A 22,134-nucleotide genomic window follows, 5' to 3' on the forward strand; every position below is an offset into this window, starting at 1 on the left:
TCTCAGATTTAGTCACCGGAGAAAATGTGTTTTAGAAGCTGTGCATACAATTAAAAATTTTTGGTGCCCATTATACCTAATGACTACCTTTGAACCCTGGCTAAAAAGGTGCTAATTTTATGGCGACTGTCTGGGAAACATCCCTGAGGATGATCCGAAGACATGCCATCACAATTTTGATCCTCTGAGGCACCCCCGCTTCGGAAGCCCAACAACCTGCAAGCGCAGTCGAGCACTTTACGGTAGACCACTTTAACGAGAGCACATACCGCACACCCTCGGTCCATACGCAGACTAATCCAAGTGGTCACCCATCCGCATGCTGACCGCAGCCAGTGATGCTTGACTTGGGTGATCTGCTGGGAACCGTTTCTTAATGATCAGTCCACTGTGGGGCAGATTACACTGTGCTGCGGGGCATATAAACATATTACACTGTTCTGTATTTAGGGAGAATACAATAAAAACATTAAAAAATATAGGAAACTGCTCTGTGTTTAGAGAGAAGGTATAAACACATTAGGAAATATTAAGCATTTGCCTGCATTTTGAGAGAATACTATAAATATAATAAAAAACCTAAAATTTATGATATGCAATTCCTAGTGTGAGGGTGAAATTTTTTCATAAATAGCTAATAACACACAAAAATAAGTATAAAAAAACTAGAGTAATGGTCATTACTTTTTTCACAGTTTTGTCAGGCTCCAAGGCAATATCTGGGACACTGGCATCCACCATTAGAGAAAATAAATTTAAAATCAAGTTGGCATGTCTAAAATTTAGAGAGTGAAAATCAGAATAAGATATCAATACAAAGTTAAGGTATCTATTTTATATATAACTACATCAGGGTTCATACCTAATTTTTGGAAAAAGAAAAAAGTTACTGACTACCTAGAGTTAATGTTAAGCAAAACATTTTTTCTCCCTAAGTCTCTTTTATCCCATGAATAACTTTTCTTATGTTTATTATACTTAAATCACCTGAATTTCCATCATCTCTCTAAGACAAATGAATCTTAATTATTAAGATATTCACTGGTGATCATATATTAAGGAAAAATCACAAAAATGACCATAACTCCAAAAGTGACACACAGAATTTAGTGTAACTGACACACGTTATAGTGCATATAATAATGTATAAAAACACATAAAAGGTATTAATCAGACAATTATGGTGTTACAAAAAATAGCATATGTATGAAGTGAATAAATCAGATGTTAGTTTGGAATAGAAAAAGTACCTTCAGTACAGAATATAATCATCTCTAACAGAAATACAATCAAGGCTAGATTCACGTTTAAGCTAGATAGACTGTAACTTAGGGCCCTAAGAGCTACAGGGGGTCTTAAATTAAAATATCTTTGTTTCGCATTATTAGTTATTTAAAATTATCAAGAACCAGGAGCCTCTGAAATCTAAAATACTTTTTTTTAAATTGCTCGACACTGGTCAAAATTTGTAGATCAATAAAAAAAATTCCTCAACAATTTTCTGTAAACTACATCCCTTATTCAGCTTTTTCCGATCACAAATTTCTAGGACCATTCTGATTTGTAAATGGAAGCGTTTACTAAATTGGAGTGGGTTTTAGACTGGTATCACACATAGGGTTGAGTTTTTATCCATAAAAACAATGGGAAAAACTTAATAAACACTATTAAAAAAGTTGCAGTATTGGCAGGTAATTGTTTGCCATTTATAACTAATAGGAATATATATACATTATTTCTTTATTTTAGTTAATAATAGGAATTATTGGATAATTGCGTATACTGTATATACAAATATGTGCAAGTAATTAACCATTGAACAAGTGATATGATATAATATAAACTATCTCATAAATTATTTTCAAAATAAGGTGAGCTAAGTTTTTTTTACTATTAACATCTTAAGAAGCTAAGAGCTGAAGTGATAAATGAATTAGATTTTCAATGTAAGCAAAATAACCAGTAATTTAATATTAAAACCATTTATACTATAATCTGTACATTTTTTTACACTATAATCTGTATTATATCATTACATAACTTTATTGCAACAGCATATCTTAAAAAAAAAAGCTCAAAATAGCCGGAAGGCTCAAATAAGCAAACTTTTAGTTTTTTATAAAAAAAATTTCTTTACCTTTAAAAAAAGAGCAATTGGAACATTAAAAAATCTACAGTAGCAATAAGGGTACTGTAAAATACCAATCAATTTTGTTCTGTCATTTGTTTAAAGAAACAAAATTAGAAGAAAAAAATATTTTACTTATTACACATTGTATGTATTAATGTGAAACAAAAATTTCCAAAATAATTACTTCTTCAAATGAAATAAAATTAGGAAAAACATCAAAATCTGGGGAATAATAAAAATGATTATAATTGAGTATGACTTTAGAAATTAAGAAGCAATGTAACAAAAAAAGTTTTTGTTATTATCAAGTTATAAACTAATATGAAAAAATTTAAAGACAACTTTAATATGACTAATTTTATAAAAAATATTAACCTTTATGTTCAACAATGTGAAAAAAGTTTCGCTTTTTTTTTGTTGATCAATGAAACAATTCTTTAAATATATATGATAAAATTGAGACATTATTCAAACATAACGAGACCTTATGCAGGGATTAATTAATTTCCTTGAAAAATTCAAAAGCAAATTATATTTAAGAGAATGAGCATATTAGCCCCATGACCAAAATATTTTAAGAAAACAAAGGAATTAATTGTGTATTGTAAGTTTCTAAAATATGAATAAATGAAAATGATTTTAAATTATAAAATTAATGCTGGATAGAAGAAAAAACAAATCAGTTTTTACCTACGCAAATGGAGGAAGGATGTATAGCACTGTTTACGAAATTCCTGATAATGATCAGAGTGTATACCTCCCATGGCTTCAACCATTTCTTTGCTAAGTTTCATAGGTGGAGGCAAAGGTTTTGGATCTCTTCCCAATATGTAACCAAAATCAATATGGAACAGTTTACCTGTCCGAAAACAACAATTATATATCAAGCAGAACAATAAATATTGAAGTTAACACTTTCCTAACAAAGTTCTTTTAGAAAATTTGTAAAATTACCTTTTTTCTTATTTATCTATTCCCTGAGAGACTGACAAATTTGGTTTCTAGGAAAACTAGAATGGGAAACCCAGGGATGGGCAAACTTTTTTGGTTGAGGGCAAAAAATCGGAAAAAAAATGTTTGGTGGGCTAAGTAAAAACATCTAAAATAAAAAAATTCTATATAAAATTTTTAATATAAATATTTAATGAGATGAATGAAATTGGCGATTTAATTTTTAAAAGTTTCTTATATTGAGGTTCCAAGTGAGATGTACTTATTTTAAGGAACAAGGGTAAATGTTTGTTATTCTACTTCTGAAATGATTTTTTGTAAGGTTCATAGATGAAAACACTTGTCCGTGCAAATAAAATGAAGCAAACATAGCACTGATTTTCTAGGCATGAAATATTTGGGAAACTAGCTTTTGGTAATGATTTGTAAAACTCAATTTTTGTCATATTCAGAAACAACTGCTTCAGAAGAGACCAAACTACGACTATTCTATAAAGAACTTCTGCTTTCAACATTTTACCAATTAAAGCTGTCTGTGCTAGCTATTTCCATCAATTTATGTTTTGTAGAGCAAAATTAGAGAAAGTTAAAAGGTCAGCAGTACTTAGTTAAAAAAGAAAAATTACTTTAAACAAAGTAGACAAGAAAATATGTTTATATTCGCCACGGATCAGCAAGTTAAAATTCTATCTGTGGGCCGGATAAAACCTACCGGCGGGCCAAGAGGGCCGTAGTTTGCCCATCCCTGCTCTAACCTAAACTGATTTTAGGGATAATAGTTAGTATGTTAAATGAGTAAATTATTATAATTAAGCTAATAAATAATGTAAATAAGTAAAACATATAAATAAACATAATTGAAATACAATACATTTTTGAAAATGGAACAGGTTGGTTTTCAGTAACAAAATATTTGGATATTCACGAGTGACTTCAATACCAAAACACAACTTGTTTGAGAAAATTATGAAACTAAACCCCCTCAGTTACTTATTAAGCTTATTTCTAATGAAATGCAAAAAAAAATTATTAAGTAAAATAATAATAATATTTATATGATACTAAAGAGTATTATTTAACTTCAACAAGTTGGATATTCACGAGTGACTTCAATACCAAAACACAACTTGTTTGAGAAAATTATGAAACTAAACCCCCTCAGTTACTTATTAAGCTTATTTCTAATGAAATCAAAAAAAAATTATTAAGTAAAATAATAATAATATTTATATGATACTAAAGAGTATTATTTAACTTCAACAAGTTGGATATTCACGAGTGACTTCAATACCAAAACACAACTTGTTTGAGAAAATTATGAAACTAAACCCCCTCAGTTACTTATTAAGCTTATTTCTAATGAAATGCAAAAAAAATTATTAAGTAAAATAATAATAATATTTATATGATACTAAAGAGTATTATTTAACTTCAACAAGTTGGCGGGTGGATTGAAAGTTTACTTTTTATAGGTGTGGAAACTGAAAAAGCGTGACATCTGAGCTTATTTCTTTTGGCAAAAATTTCAAACTGACATTTCATTCAGATTCTTTCACTATGACAGAAGCTTCTTTAAGTTGGTTTTTTTATTCACTTCATTTCTAGAATATGTCAAATGAGTTGTCTACATAAACTACTCCCTGATTCTTTGTTTCTCCCTTGCTGCAACTTTCTTTGTCCCCCTTCCCTAAACTGCTTGAATAAACTCAATGACTTAACTTTAGGTTCACTTTGCACTCGTCAATTTGTCTTGAGTGAATAATAAAATCTTTTTATGCCACCTGAGAAATTAACACTACATTCATTTGAGAAAACAATACCAAAAAATATTCTTTTTGAGACAAAACTATGTAAAATTCTTTAAATAAAATTCTTATTTGAATAGTATTTGTACTTAGGGAGAAAATTAGAATAAGTTTGTTATTCGATCTTATTTTTAAAAGTTTCGTACACCTCCAGCTTATTTCTGCTCGAAAGCAACAAAAATTATGCTCTGTATCTCAAAATGAAGAAACATGGAGTTGTTGTGTTATTTGACCTAGTTTTTTTGAATAAAACTTTAATATGAGGAATAGGAGTTTCCATCTCTAATTCAAATACAAAACAAAATAATGAATTTTGACATTCACTAAACTAAACTAAACTCAGAGGCACGACAGCCCTAGAGGGCCAAGGCCTACTTCGACCATCTCAGTTTTCTTGACCTTGGGCTCTGGGGTGCAGAAGCAGATGTTCCGGTCAGGTGGTCAGCCGAAAGCGGAACCTCCAGTGTTTAGTTCCCAAGCATGCTTGGTACTCGTTTATCGTCCCACTGAAGGGATAAAAGGCTGAGTCAACCTTGCTCGGTTCGAACCAGGAACCTGTGGCACGACAGCGCGAAGCGCTACTGCTCAGCTACCGGGCATCTTTGACATTCACTAAGCTCTCTAAATTTGAAAACTTTTCCTGTGAGGGATAATTTATTTCACTGATTATGTCAACTTTCATCCATCAAAAGTTACCTCGAGATAGAATCAAGTTATCATGTCTTATATACTAGTGAATTGGTATTTAATATTTATAGTGGTAGTTACAACACACTACTCCCCTTGCAGAATTTTATCTATGATAGAATTCGATGAACGAATAACACTAGTTGATTCATGCAGTTTATTTATTAATATCATATTTGCTCATTTTATTTTTTTCTTAATTTTTATAGCATTTCGCTCATAATTTTTTTTTGTTTGTTTTTATAGCAATTCACTAAGTAAATCAACTGTTTAATGTTGACCATTGTGGGGAATAATAAATCGACTAGGTCAACTTTCACCTATCAAAGGCATCTCAAAAGGTACCTCATGAGAGAATCAAGTCATCATGTCTTAAATACTAGTGAATTGGTATTTAATATATTTAGTGGTAGTTACACTGAATTTCATAAAAACTTTTTAAGGTATAAAACAAAATATAGATTTATAATTACCATTTTTTGTCAAAAGAAGATTGTCCAGATGCCTATCACCAACGCCCAGTAAATATGTTAAAACACAATATCCAGCTATTATGCATATATATAAAAAAAAATATTCAGTCAAAAAGAATAAATATTAAAACTAGTGTATAAAGAGCATGATTTTTAAAATACAATATTATTTCCAGATTGAGGTAAGTATTAAACTAAATCATAAACTAAACATACTAACTTATAGTTATTATAAATTTCAGTTAAGAAAGTTGATTCAATGCATTAATGTTTTTTTTCCTTAAAAAAAAACATGACATTGATTTTTTTAACAATTTACTAAAAGAGGTGCCACAGAATTTAAGAGAGTGCATAAAAAGAAAAACAGTAATCGCAAAACAAGTTGCACACAATTGAATAATTTCACCTGATTGGATTTCTTTATTTTAACATGCAATCATAATATTTTGAGGGGTAGATTTCAAATATGCTAATTAATTAGTGCAGATAATATCTAAAGTTATGTTATCAAACAGAAAAGCATATTTATCTGTGTAAACATGTCAATTCTTAATAATTGAAATTCCTGACCATAAAAAAATGGTGAGTAGCCGTAAATATGGGCCCAATAGTTTAGCCAGGAAAGCAGTCAAAAGTTTGGTCTGCTTAATGATAATTTTACTCTTTGTTTATTTTACCATATCTATGGAGCTGTTTAGGTCAACCAAACATTTTTTTTTTGTTTGCACATGACTTGTTTACCTAAGAAAAATTTCATAAATTTATCTTTGATTAAAAAAGTTTTAGAAACTGTGTGCAAAAATATTTTGATTTGTTGAAATAGTTTCAGAGATATAGTGAATTACCTAAAAAGTGAAATTAAGATTAAAACATAAAAACTTTTTATTGCTCTCCTGAGTAAACTATTAAGACCATATTTACCTTTTTGCAACTGTCCTTTTATTTTGAATGTCTAGAAACTGAATCTGTTGCAAAAAAAAAAAAAANAAAAAAAAAAAAAAAAAAAAAAAAAAAAAAAAAAAAAAAAAAAAAAAAAAAAAGCAATGGTGATTAGAGAAAGTAAATTTCTGCGTCTGATTTTCTAACTTAAAATGTCCTTTGCACTAACTAATAACAAATTCAAGGGGTAACGCCATAATTAGTTTAAAATAATTAAGGAGTATTGTGCAGCTCATTGACTTATTACTGAAAAGGTCTGTATATACATACATATATATATATTTTAAATTATGGGGTTTTGATTTTTTATTGTACCTACATCTTAGCTTTTACACACTATTAGAATTAAAATAACAAAAAACAAAATAATAAAAATAAAATAAAATATGAATATCTTACCGCATGATTTAACATAATTATCCATGACCTCATGCAAAATTCCGTAAGGTCCATTTTCTGAAGGAGCATAGGTTCTGAGATAACTCTGTAAATCTTTATGCTCATCCAATATTGAATTAACAGATACAGACTCAATGTACTGTACAAATCCTATTGAAATCAAAAAGGTTTAAGCACTATAAACTGTAAATTCTACATACATTATATTATTTAAAAAGATAATTTAGTCAAAACAGTTTAACACTTTTTATTAATGTTGCTATATTTTTTAAAAAAAATGGGAACTATTTCTGTTATCCTTGGAAGTCAAAACTGTCTATATAACACTATGGAGTATGAGTTTCGCCACATATTTTAGCACATGTTAGCAATTTGAGTTGTTCATACATTTAGATAAAGTTATCATACAAGGTTAAAGCTATCACACACTTCCTCCGAGGGTGTTCTCCAATAACTCACCAAAATTTTATTTTAAAGTGATATGCTGTGGTGTGTCACAACAAATTGATCATACGGAGAAATATTGGCCCTAATATAAGCATGGCTTTAAGCTAGAAGATAGAAAGTTATAGCCAAGATGGTGGTGAAATAGATAACCATTGGTTATATTACAGAAAGATTTAATGTATGAAGCTGTGTGTTCAAATGTGAATTTGTGTTTTTCTTGATTGGATGTTTGGTTATTCTGCAGTCACTAGGATTCTTCTGCTGAAGGTAGTCCGCCTAATTGTACGCTTTGAAATGGCTAAAATAAATAATTACAACTTAAAGCTTATAATTTGGATAACTTCAGACTTTATATACATAACTTAGTATACAATATCAATACATATATTAATACAAGATATTGGGACACTTTAATGTAACACAAGATATCATTAACTAACCCAGAAAAAAATTAACTAATAATACGAAAATAAGTCTGAAAACATATGTGTTTCGATAGAATTTTGGAAAATTAATGAAGAGATTACTATATTATAATATTTCTGCAGAATTTATGTACACCAACATATTTTAAGTTTAAAAAGTATATGTATTTAAATAAACATAAATCTGAAGTATAATCAGAATGTTATTTTACATATAGCAAATGAAAAATTATAGCTTAAAAAAAAAAGGAAAAATCAGGTACTTCAAATCATGGAAACAAAGTAAAAATAAATGATTTTTCCAAGAAAAATTTACTTAAAGAGACAAAAATTTATTTAAAAGTGCCTGAGTGAAAGACAGATATTCACCTAGTGATAAAATAAAATCACCCATATACAGATTATTTTTGAACCTTTTTACATTAGACATTATGCAGGATGTACAATAAAAAGTAACAGTCACTAATTGATATATTAACTAAAAAAAATCAACATAAATTTTAAAAAATAAAGGATTTTTTATTAAAATTTTATATTATAATAAAATAAACTTACCATGTTTACTACTACATGCAAGGACACTATATGGGGTCAACTTAAGGTCTAAATTTTCTTTCATTAACAGCTGAAAGAAAAAAGTTTAATATCAATCTAAGCATAAAAACATGATATTACAGCAAATTAATCATTGAGGTTTGAGAAAACTGTTTTTAAAAATTTTGTAATAAAAGTTGAAAAATATTTTTGTTTGGAAAAAAATCACAGAGTAAATAATTTTTCCGCATCTGAAGAAAAACAACAGATAACTTAACAAAAAAGTTTGGTAAGAAAAGTTTTGGATGTTTAAGGATACAAAAGAAATTTTAAAGAACACATTCTTTTTTTTATAATTTCTTTTTAGCTTTTCCCCTTTTTATAACTGGATATGTTTTGATACTTCACACCTTAAACAGACTACAGTGAGAAAAATTAATTTAGTAAATAGAAATAATTAAAAATTACTAGTGGGATGGCATAAAGTAAATTCCTAGAACAAAGTTTTTATTTGTACAGATTTGGTACGTTTGGATACACAATATCATGATTAGTTTAGATGAAATGAACAGTAATATTTGAAAAAGAAAGACACATAGAACAAAAGCGAATTTGTAAAATACAGTTTTATTATTTTTATTGACAAAGTTGGGATATTTAATTCTTTATAAGATCAAGGCATGAAGCACCAACTTGCTTCACACATGCCAGAGTGAAGTTATAGCCCATCAAGATTTATAGAAAAATTCAAAGTAGAAAAAAAATAATAATGTCCCTTTTAACACTAAGTCAAATTGCGTAAAAATATAAAAATAGTGTTTCGAATTCCCTTTTCTTCAGATATTTTTAATACAATGTTATTATGATAAGAGAATTTGAGCAATCACTTTTTTATGCGTTTGATTTGCAACAATTTCATCTTAAATCCCGTTACTTTTTTTTTCTTTTTCGCTGCTATCAATTTTCCTGGAAGCTAGTTATACAAACTATCTAACATTTTGATGTTTTTAATATGATGTTATGACTCAACAATTTCGAATGCGAGTAATCAATTTTTTATGTGCTTGATCCATAACGATTCCATCCTATATTTTCAATCATTTTTCGACAGCTATCTATTGATTTTCCAAATTCCGATGTTTCAAATACAACGCCATTACTATGTTATGTTATATTACTATGATGTTTTAAATACAATGTTATTACAAGACTTGAAATTAAATGTAATATTTTTTAATGCACTCTGTTCGCAATTATTCCAACAAAAATACACATAATTTTTTCTGCTATTTCCACATAGTTTAAAATTATTTAAAGTCCGAGGTTATTATAACATGCAAATTATGCATTGGAATGATTTTTTTTAACACGCTCGATTCGCAACAATTCCATCGTACATTCCACAAAACCTTACGATATGATGTTGTTATTATGACGATATGATGTATGATATCAATTTGATATGATGTTATAGGACACATAAATTTCGGATTCAAGATATCACCTTTAACTACTCAGTTTGCAACGATTCCATCATAAATCCCCATCATTTTTCGGTTATTATTTATCTTTCTTTTGGCCATTTTCACTGAGCTTTTCAAATTTAAATATCATAAATACCATATAATAACGACATGCAAATTACTTTTGGAAGCGCTTAAAAAGAAACAATTTCGTGACTTTGTTAAAAAAAATCGGGGTTTTCCTGATCAATAGACACCCGGAGCTAAGACTAATTAAGATTAATGCGAACTTTTAAAGTATTTACATCATTGCATTAATCTTAAAACTTGTGGAAAACTATCATTCATCAATTATAATTTACAGTTACAGAACAATTTACAGTTTGTAACCCAATTGTTAAATACAATCAAATCCTGATATCCATTCACACTCAAGGAAATTAAATTCCTACTATTAGCACACACTCTCCCTATATGTTGTTCAAATTTTCAATTGTTAATAAAATGCTTTTTATTCATCCACTCAAGTTCAAATACATTTTTTTTGAACTGTGGATGAACAAAACTCTGAAATATTGTTGAATGTAAGCCATAAAGCAAATTTGTAACAATAGTATTGAGAGAGATATCATTAAAATTATAGCTTAAAAAAAAAAACATGTAACGATAACAAAAATTATTTTTATAAGAGTCAATTTTCGAAAAATATATATTTATATATATTGTTTACCCCAAATTTACATTATCCCCCTTTCTAATTTTCAAAGAGAGTCCGATGGAAAAAGTGAAATTGGGGTTCAACTGTATATATGCATATATATAAAAGAGAACCAATTCTAAGTCTTTTTTTTCCAGATAATTTGCTTTGTGCACACATAGTCCAAATATAAGGCACTAAGGTTTATTTATTTATAGAGCGTGTTGTCTGACCAATACAAATTCTAAATGGGAAAAAACTTTTTCCTCTTGGCATGTTTGGCAATGATTCCGCATGCTGCTTCAAAATTGTTAAAGCCAATAGAGAGAAACAATACAAAACATATATAAATGCAAAAAAGAAAAAATAGAGAATTATGTAAAATAAAAAAAAAAAAAAAGACAGAAGATATAAGAGTTAAACAAGAGATCTTCAAAACAGGATTTTTTTAAAACACAATATAGATTTTTAATAATCACTAAAGAGGAATATGAAGGTAAAAGTTTCTACTCCAATGAACAAGATTAAAATTCTGGGGGTAATATAGTAATTCGTGATACCTAGATTCAAAATGATGAGGTTTGACAGCATTTATAAATTTTAAATGCAGAAAAATATTAAAATTATTCATCCCACTAAAAAGAAATTAAAAAATAATATATCATTTTTGGTTCAGATACATACTCTGTCCATAAGTGATATGGTTTGTAAAATTAACTGGTCCTGTCGCAGGTCATCCCCCAGTTTAAAAATGGTGACATACTCCTTATCATCATTAGTTAGGAATGTGAGACGTGTAGGCATCAGGGCACTTTTAAAAAGTGTCGTTTTTTCTGGAACAATGCCTTTCACCTTGACTGAAGGATCAAGAGGCAAGGGGAGAGGCTCAAAATTTAAAAAGTCTATATTGTAAATATCCTTATCTAAAAGTAAAGCTTGCAATCTTTCAGTCTGAAAAAAATAATAATATCAGATTAGAATTTAAACAAAACTGGGAAAAAAAATGAAAGAAATTTTTAGAGAGAAAAAAAATGTTTTAAAAAATCATAAATGAACAAAACTAAATATCAAATTAATTTAGCAGAATACCTAAAATTAAGAATATATTTACTTAAAACATGACATTATCATGGAATATTATAGAAGAAACACAGCGTATGATGCCTTTAAATGAATTAGAGATAACATGAATTTATTTTTTAATTCAATATGTTTAAATTTTATATTATTTAACAACATACTAAACTGAGATACAATATACTAAACTTCACAATATACTAACTGGATGGCATGCACTACAAAATATTAAAATTTGTACAGCAATGCATCATAAGAATTATTCCTTTAATTCAATTTATAAAAGATTTGCTAATATTCAACCTTGATTTATAATCTAAACAATGACTATACAAGTGGAGAATGAGTAGTTATCGACCATGTCAACCGTCATCTATGAAAAGGCAACCCATTGTAGAATCGAGTTAACATGTCTTACATACTAGTGAATTGGAATTGCAATTTTGTAGTGGTAGACACACTACAGTACTCCCCCACTAGAATTATAACTGCGATAGAATTTGATGAACGGATGCCACCAGTTGATTTATTGCTGTTTTGTGAGAAGCCGGGAGAGTTGTATTTAAGACCGGGAGAGTTGTACTTTTTAAATGCCAATTGTGAGAGCTGTATTAGGTTCACTGTTGCTCCTGTGTTGTGATTAGCAGTTGAGAGTATATAGGGCAACGTAGTGTGTGATTGAGGCTGAGTAGCAACAGCGTGAGGAGGTGTATAATGTCGCAGTCACAACTAGCAAGCCAACTGTTCAATGCAGACCATTCATTGAAGTAGGGTTGTTCAAATTGTAGTGTCACAGTCACAACTAGCAAGCCAACTGTTCAATGCAGACCATTCATTGAAGTAGGGTTGTTCAAATTGTAGTGGGTGTGTCTGCCAAGGTAGGCGCATTCACATCACACCCGAAAGTCACCAATGTGGGGAACGAGTTATAGACAATGTCAACCTTCATCTATGAAAAGGTACCCCATCATAGAATCAAGTTAACATGTCTTACATATTAGTGAATTGGAATTGCAATTTTGTAGTGGTAGACACACTACACAGTATGCATATAAACAAATTTGTCAAGAATTCTTTTCAAATATCTGTGGATGTCAGCATATTAAACACATTTAAGTATTTATATAACATTAAAAGTCATAATTATAAGTGCCAACATGAAATAAAAAGATCTAGTAAATTTTGAGAAATTACAGTTTTACGTAAACTAGACCACAGTATATAAATCACAAAGACATGTTATACATTGAGATTTTTTATAATAATAAATAGTGGCAATGTTAAAACATATGTTAAAAAACCTAATGCTAACCATATTTATATATATGAAACCATTTTTTTTGATTCAGAGAAATTTTTTAAAATTTTACTCTCTATCTGAGGCTTATATTATTGTTAAGTAGTCTTTCTCAATTAAAATTACAAGCAAGCAATAAGGATAATTAAAATTCTATTTTGATGAGGATATTCATAAGATCTTCTCTAATTTTTTACAATAGACAGAAATCCAGAAAATATCTTTCAAAACAGAACACTAGGAATTTCAATTTTCATAGGTTTATGTTAACTAGGTTTAGTTATAATAAGATAATAAATAAAGCATACTGCTATGTTAAAAAACTGTGCACAATTTTATTTATTACATTTTATGGAGCTAACAAAAGTATACTAAACAAATAGCAATTTAAAAAATATATTAGTGTATTAATAGTGTCCTGTTAAATGTAGAGAAAATTGCAAAATCTTATAATTTGAAGAACAAAAAAGTGAAGCAATCCACATGGATAATTAAAATGAAAGAATATTATAACTGTTTATTACTTTTTTTCGACGTCCGCCACTTTCTCGGGCAACTGTTTTCAATAGACTAAGTAGTTTTTCAACAAAATCTCTCCCCCGAAAAAGAAGATCTCTTCGCTTTTTATACTCTATACTACCCTAAAATAGGAATATACAAAATGTACAGATAGAAACATAAAGATTAACAAAATACAGTCTATGCTTTTTAGTACAACCACCATTACTGTGACCCTTCTATTATAACAACCGATACATGAAATCTTTTTTGTTCTTTCATAGATACCATATTATTTTAACACCCATTAGAACATCCGAACCAAACAGTTAATCTAAATTAAGTTGCCAAAATTTTGTGTAATTTAATTTCGATTCCTAGAAAATTAGGTTATCAAAACATAAGTGTTACACATTTTTGCATTTTGAAAACTAACACTATTCCGTTAACAATGAGTCAATGAGTAACAAAAGTTTGGAAGAAATTATTCTAACCATTATTTCTTTTAGCATTCCTATTCAATGAATGTGAAACATCTATGAATGAAGAACAAGTGACATGACCACCTATTCTTACTTAGGGGCTCCTGGGTGCATTTGATAGTCAAAAAGATTGTAAGATTTCATTTAATTTATATTACTGAGAATTGGAAGTATATATTGCATTCTTTTAGTGGAATCACTTTGTACTTTCCTGCATTCATAACTCTGGTGAATTTATTTTTAAAGGCTTCAATAAATTTATTAATCAAATTTTTCTTGTTTCAAAATTGTATTTTTGAAGTTTTGTAAGAGGTGGTTTATTTTAGAGTTAGAACAAGTGGTATTTATCTTCTTCTTAATTTTATCTTTGCTTAGAATCCACTGTTTTCTGGATGTATCATTCTAAACAAAAATGTCTGCTCGTAAACAGATTTACACCATATGATTAGAACACAAATTAAAAATTTTGAAGGAAGTGGATAGAAGAATTACATCAAAATCATAAATCACCAAAAATATTGCAAATCCTGGAAAGCAATTACAATAATTAAAAATTATGATGTAATTCTGATTACAAGAGAACAAAGTGTACTTATTTCATGTCATTGGTCTTGTGAAATTTGTTTTTGAAAATTTAGAAAAAGCACTGAATGTTTTTTAAAAAATTATGTGTAATATTAAATGGCACCATTTGAAAAAAAATAAATGCGTTTTTTAGAAAGGTTTAAACTTTTAATGAATTATATAAATACTTGTTCATTCATGTAAAACGAAACTATGTTAATGTCAATTATTCCTTCAGCATTATAATTCCTTTTAATGTTTAACATGTTTTCTTCAAAATAAATCCAGTATTTACGAGTCATAGGTAAATATTTGCTCTAGTTTTGCATCTTCACGATATAGCGTTATCATGCAATAAAGTCCGTTTTTGTTTGGACAACAGGGGCTGTTATATTGAGGGTCCACTATAGCAATAAGAATAAATAGTAAAAAAAGAAAAATGATTAAAATAATTTAGATATTTTTCCTCAATAAACCGATAAGTTTGCACAAATATTAGAAATTTGCTGTTTGGAAAGAAATTAGTTAAGGGTTCATGCTTGATTTCTGAAAAAAAGTTCCTTGATTATCCAAAGCACCAATTCTCAGAATTAATGAATGCAATAACGTACAACATCAGTTTAGGAAACATGAGAATAATACTGGTGTACAAAAAATATCATTAAAACTTTCAAAGTTTGAAAATTTAAAAGTCACATACATCAATAAAAAATCAATAAAAAATCATTATCATTACTACAATCTCTTTAGTTGGGTTATAGAATATTATGGTATACCACATATTAATTAACACCTAAATTAAACACTAGGATTTAAATAATTCTTAAAATTATAAAGAATTTCATATTAATGACTTCACCAATACAGCACAAGAAGTCACAGCAATATGCAAACACACAACATTTCAGAAGAAACATAACAAAATTCCTTAAGTGATAACAAACAGGTGTCTTGAACATCGCAATTGATATGTATAAGAAAGTGCTTGCAGAAACATTTCTGTGGCCTCCCTTTGGAAATATTTCAATTTTGATAATCGAAACTTCATATTTTGATAATCTTAAATGATTTTGATAATCATCTGCACTAATATTTGAGCCATGTCCCTCATAACCATTATCCTGCTATACAGCCATATTTTAATATGCTTGCTGTTACCTAATAGTTAGCTTTCTGTAACCAAACAATAATATCAGTTAGATTTCAAAACCCTTTTGGAAGTAAGCATCTAAAAAAATCAAGTTATTGTTATATTTTTGTTCAAGTTACGATAAAAAAGTTTCTGTTATGATTTTTATTATGAAATTAATAAATAGTGTATAAAGACGTTTGATATTTTTTTAATCAATAGAGAGGTTACTTACAATGTTTAGTTACATTCATCAATACAACCACAGGAATATTTCCATGTTACATTCTTGAAACGCAACAGTTACATTTGGTGCTGTACATTACTATCATTATTTACCTACAACAAATTTCTTTTTACTAAACTTTTTATTTTCTCTAAGAACTACCTAATTCTTAGTTTAGTTTTATATCTTTTGAGTATTCTAGGTTCTAAAAGCCTTTCCCGAGTTGTATGAATCCTGTAAATGATATAAAACTAGAAGAATTTTTACACTTAAATGCAATAAATATTCCACAAAATAAAATAATGTATCAGTATCAGCCTTAGAAAGGATGTAGAATTTAATGGTACAAAAGCCAGAATTGGTTATATTACTATATTTAAAGCAGTAAAATTCAATGAGAGATTTAATCCCATTCTTTTATGAGGGACTCCATTAATAACAAAATTATTTAATAAGCATCATGATAAATTCAATAGTTCCATGACCTTAAAGAAAACAAATTAATTTCAGTAACACAGGATTTAAAGATGTTTTAAGTTGAAATGCAAAATAATCAATCAAACAATTTTTTCTTACATTTTGTAATGCTAAACTAAATCGTTTCATAACTATCTGATACATTTCTTTATACTTATAATCCTTTGCAAGAGTATCAGGTTGCTCTTCAACTTCAATAAACAGGTACCTGAAAATATTTAGATGCATTAGGCATTTTAATAGTGTATTTAATAATTATAATATATATCTATAAATTCAATGTATGTAAATTATGACAGTTTTCTATAAATTTAAAAAAGTAATCAAACAATAATATTTGACAAAATTAGATTTTATATTAGAAGAACAATTAAATTTGGATATTTACCAGTAAAAATTGTTTGCTAAAGTTTCATTGGCACAAGCTCGTTCAATTAAGAAAGTTGCTAGATCACTCTGAAATATATATGTACAATTTAATGATAGATATATTATTGATAAAATAAAATATGCATAACAATTTTTATATCAAACAAATAAGGATAGTTAAAACCNTTTTGTTTTGAAAATTTCATCATTTATTTGTATCAGTACAAGTCGTTTCTGCATTAAATTTCATTTGATTCTGATGATTCTTTCATGGTGTTGCATTTTCTACAAACAGCAGTTTAGATAATGGGTATTATTGATAAAATAAAATATGAATAACGATTTTTATATCAAACAAATAAGGACAGATAAAACCAAGAAAATTTAACATATTTTGTTAAATAAACTCTAACAATTATCTTAAGGAACAACAAATAAAAAAATGTAATAGAAAATATAATATTTTTTTTTCTACTGCTGTATATGCCATTTTTTAAAATTCAAATTGATTCAGTAAACATTTATAGTTGAAACAAATAGTTTAGAATTCTTATTTCAAAATGCAGATACCAGTTGTGAAAAGATGAACACTGAAAAAGTTAAACAAAAGTTTTGTCTTACACTTGCCCAACTTTGTACAGGTTTAAAAAAAATGGAATAAAGATGAAGATAAGAATCTATCACAGCACACTAAGCAAAGTTATGCATTACGCAAACAAAAAGAAGATATTTATTACCCTGAATAACTTTCATTCTAATGATTGGATTTTCACGTACTAAGTGTCGATCTTAATGGTTCCTGGGGTTGACCTCAAATATGCTAATTATTAAGTTAGAAAATTGGACACAAACACATACTTTCGTTGAATAAACATATATATATACATTTACATATTTGGATAACCTTCAAAATATAGGGGATAGCTGCAATCTGGGGAATATGGTTCCCATAGTTTGTTCAGAAGAGTGATTCAAAGTTTGGACCCCTTAATGTTCATTTCACCTTAGTGTTTTTAGTAATATTATTGAAACTAATTAAGCAATTAAAAAAATTACACCCACTCATAAAACATGCTTACACAATGACAATTTCATGCAATTTTTTTCCCATAGCTATTTATTATTTTTTATTATTTAATTTAATTGAAGGTGAAAAAATTTTGAATTATGAGGTGTATATTTTTTTAAACCATATTAATCTACATATCAATTGTTTTTTCTAGTAGAAGCCAAGAAAAATTAAAAATAATTATTTAAAAAAAATAATTTGAAGACAATGAAGAAATATATAAACGGGCGATTAATACCTAAATGCGTTTAACTTACGAGGAACTTGACTTACGCATAGTAGCATAAAATTCCATTCATATTTTTCTCGCTTATAGCTGTTTGCTAATCAACTGATAGCCAATGAATTTTTTATCATTAATAATACTGCTTTACATTTGGGTCTTGATCATTATTTTGATCAAGATTTTATGTTCCTAAAAGTAAACACTTGCATTTTAATATTTTAACAGGATTTATATGCTCCTTAAAAAAGTAAGAGAATTGTAGCATCAATATTGTAACTATGAAGTAATCTGTAACTTTAAAATTCTGAGACCAGATATTTTGAGTTAATGAATCTGAATATTTTATGTTTTAAGTTTTTGTGCCACCATTTCAGCATCTTAACATACGAACTCTGCTTAAAAGGCAAGTATCGTATCAGATATATATAAGAAAACAATGAAATCATAGTAGCGATATTTGGTGATAAATGTAGCTTATTGTAATTGAAGAACATTGTATTGTATTGTGTGACATTTTATAGTGAATTTGCAAAAATAAGTTTCAGAATGTATCGAAACATCAGGATGCTATTTGCAAATAATCTTAATCCAAAGAAAACCATGTAACCTACATATTTGGCAGAATGAAGCAATTTCTTAAACAATCAATCAAACAATATGAAACATATTATTTCAATATGTTATTCTTCTACACAACAATGTTTTTAAACTGTCACTTAACATTCAGCAATTCCTTCAGTTATAGAAAAAAGATTATAATTACTATAAAATCTAAATTTTTTTTTTTTTACTCTTTTGTTTTTTTTAAACTTTCTCGCCTAGAAGACTCAATGAAAGCTGTAAAAATTATTATCCCTACAATTTTGTATGTAGTTAAAATAAGCTATGCAAATTTGATTTTAGTGTGAAGACTCAATGAAAGCTGTAAAAATTATTATCCCTACAATTTTGTATGTAGTTAAAATAAGCTATGCAAATTTGATTTTAGTGTGAAATCCTTACATAAATGAAGTAAAAGCAACATAAAAAAGCCAAATAATTTCAGATAAAAAGTTCATGCATGCAAATTTTAAAAGCTTAGAAAATCCTAAACTCCAATTTTCTTTTAAAAGATTAAAAAGAAGAAAAAAAATCTTTGCTTTTTGGTCAGAAATCAGCTAAAAAATTGTCTGTTGTCAAGAAGCTTTGTGATATTTCCTATTAACTATAAATAAATAAACCTCTCCGAGCAATCAGAGAACATTATTTGAATTTTTTTTATTGCCTGTACTTGGTTACTTAGCAATGGAGTAAAATTAGGTATTCCTCTCTTGAATTAATTTATGGGTTGTTTGAAATTTTCATTTGTGAAGGAGACTTTGCTTGGCTGCTTTTTGGGACTATCATCAAATGTAGGGTCAAGAAATATATATATACATGTTATACATTGAGATTTTTTATAATAATAAATANGAATCCAAATATGTAAAAATATATATATATATATATATATATGTTTATTCAGAGAAAATGCAATTTTATGTCTGATTTCATAACTTAATTAGTAGTTAATACTAATTAATTAACATATTTGAAGAATCACCCAACATAACATTTCTATTTGGACAAATAGAGCTAGGTTACTAAAATAAAACTGTGAAATTCAGTGATTTTCATTATCAAATAATTTATTTACAAAAATGTTTTTTAACTAGAAAAAAAAAGCTTATGAAAAAATAATTTCCCACTGAAATCTTGTATAATTCAAAATTTTTTTTTCTCTCTTACTACAAATCATATTAAAATGTCACAAAACCTTTTTTTCTTCCTTTATCTACACTTTTTAAGATACATAGCACATAAATAGTTAAAAAAATTTTTTTTCCCCTCCCAATGCTCCATTTTATAGTAAATTTCTTAAAAGAAATCTTCGTTTGCTATACAAACTGCCAAACAAAAAGTCAATTAAATAAAATGCATTAAATTAAACAATATGAAATATAAATAAAAGAATTCTTACATCTATGTTTCCAAGGGCCGGAAAGCCACTTTCTAGAGATATTTGTTCAGACTGGTTGGTTGAAGTTGAATCGAGAGACGAAGCAGATTTTTCGGATTCATTACCAGTTGAAATAGTCCTTAAAAAAAAAAAAAATCAGAATTTTCACTTCAATTAAATTTTACTTTAAATAAAACCAAACATGATATTTAGATAAAAAATAGATATAAAACTGAACTCATTTATTGTGAGCTTAACTTAACTAGATTTGCTATTTAAAAAAAACAACATAAAACCTGTGTTATAAGCGCAATCTAGATTTAATGACGAATTTTTCATAAACTTTCTAAAATTATTTTATTGAAATTTATTTTACAGTTATTAGATTCAATTGTACATCAGTAATATAGTAAAAGTGAGGTTTCTTCATATGATTAGCCATGAATTACACAAAGAGTTGAAATCAGGAAGCTGTAGAGCAACGATTGTTCATTAGAAATCATGGCTATGTGTATTTAAAGATAAATAGATGAACTTTGTGAACTATTAAATAAATCCTGCATCTCTTTGCTGTTTCTGTTGTTGTACAGATATCTGTGAACATGGAACATTACGATTGAAATGGTAAGGCATGGAATTATCTGAAAATTGCAAACTTTTCTGAAATCAGTAGGTATTTTCGGTACAAACGTATTTTGAGTCAAGCAATATGGCTTAAAACTGCGGAAAAATTGAAATAAATTCAAGGTAAATATAAAGAAAATGAATAAAAGCAAAATGTAGGCCACTTTTAAGCATCCTCTAGTTCATTTTTGTACATTGTGGTTTTTATTTTTGATATTTTCAGCCAAATCAATAGTTTAATGAGCATACTGAGACAGTATGAGTATACAAACTTGTATACAAATGAGTTGGACTACACATATAATGTAAAGAATAACTGAATAAATATTTCTAATAAAACCTTTTAGGAAAGAATAACCTTAAAACAGTTAATTATTTTTTACTACCAATAATAAAGAACTGCTGTTAATAATAGATAGTGCTTAAAATAAAATTACAAAAATCATCTTTATCTTTGAAGTAGTAAAAATTGTCTTTTTAAATAGTTTTTTGCTATTATTTTTTATTTTGTCTAAAGATGTTGAGAACGTTTATTTTAAAATACTTTTGTAAGGGAAAAACAAAACTATATAAGTTTCAGTTCTGGTGAATAGATGAGGCAGTAAATATAAAATTTGCTATATGCTACGAAATTGCTTTATTACTTTATGTTTTCATGGCTTTATGTGTAAGAAGAGTTTAGTAGAGAAAGGTACTAAGTAAAATTCTGAAAGGACCAAAATTTTTTGTTTTGTTTTAGAAGCATATTTCAACTAATTTTATGTATAAAATAGTAATTTTTTTCCTCCAGACTTTCAAAACTCAATTGTGTTTTGGGAAGGATAGTTTTTAAATAGCTATTCTGCTATTGCAATATTTTAAAAAGGTGATTTATTTTAAGTTCATTNAAAGCCAATGGAATAATTTCTCACTGAAATCTTGTATTATTCAAATTTTTTTTTCTCTCTTACTACAAATCATATTAAAATGTCATATAACCTGTAACATAACATTCTTTTTATCCACACTTTTTAAGATACATAGCATAATAATAGTTAAAAAAAATTTTTTTCCTTCCCAATGCTCCAATTTTATAGTAAATTTCTTAAAAGAAATCTTCGTTTGCTATACAAACTGCCAAACAAAAAGTCAATTAAATAAGACGCATTAAATTAAACAATATGAAAT

General features: G+C 27.7%; 1 protein-coding gene across 4 annotated transcripts in view; it reads right to left on the reverse strand.

The window, feature by feature from the left end:
- The window catches only part of LOC107450591 (phosphatidylinositol 3-kinase 59F), a 50,967-nt gene that overhangs the window by 5,288 nt on the left and 23,545 nt on the right, over nucleotides 1-22,134 (reverse strand). For 2 of the 4 annotated variants that reach the window (XM_071183631.1, XM_071183632.1), the window contains 10 exons: nucleotides 20,365-20,482; nucleotides 17,090-17,157; nucleotides 16,801-16,909; nucleotides 13,850-13,966; nucleotides 11,636-11,902; nucleotides 8,813-8,882; nucleotides 7,386-7,535; nucleotides 6,048-6,122; nucleotides 2,822-2,990; nucleotides 685-775 (listed from right to left, as the gene is read on the reverse strand). In XM_071183631.1, coding sequence (XP_071039732.1) covers nucleotides 685-775; nucleotides 2,822-2,990; nucleotides 6,048-6,122; nucleotides 7,386-7,535; nucleotides 8,813-8,882; nucleotides 11,636-11,902; nucleotides 13,850-13,966; nucleotides 16,801-16,909; nucleotides 17,090-17,157; nucleotides 20,365-20,482 — 1,234 coding nt within the window. The remainder of the gene's footprint in view (nucleotides 1-684; nucleotides 776-2,821; nucleotides 2,991-6,047; nucleotides 6,123-7,385; nucleotides 7,536-8,812; nucleotides 8,883-11,635; nucleotides 11,903-13,849; nucleotides 13,967-16,800; nucleotides 16,910-17,089; nucleotides 17,158-20,364; nucleotides 20,483-22,134) is intronic. The other 2 variants (XM_043039376.2, XM_043039374.2) reach the window with 2 other exon arrangements.

The sequence above is a fragment of the Parasteatoda tepidariorum genome, chromosome 7, assembly GCF_043381705.1.
Source record: "Parasteatoda tepidariorum isolate YZ-2023 chromosome 7, CAS_Ptep_4.0, whole genome shotgun sequence".
Taxonomy (NCBI): domain Eukaryota; kingdom Metazoa; phylum Arthropoda; class Arachnida; order Araneae; family Theridiidae; genus Parasteatoda; species Parasteatoda tepidariorum.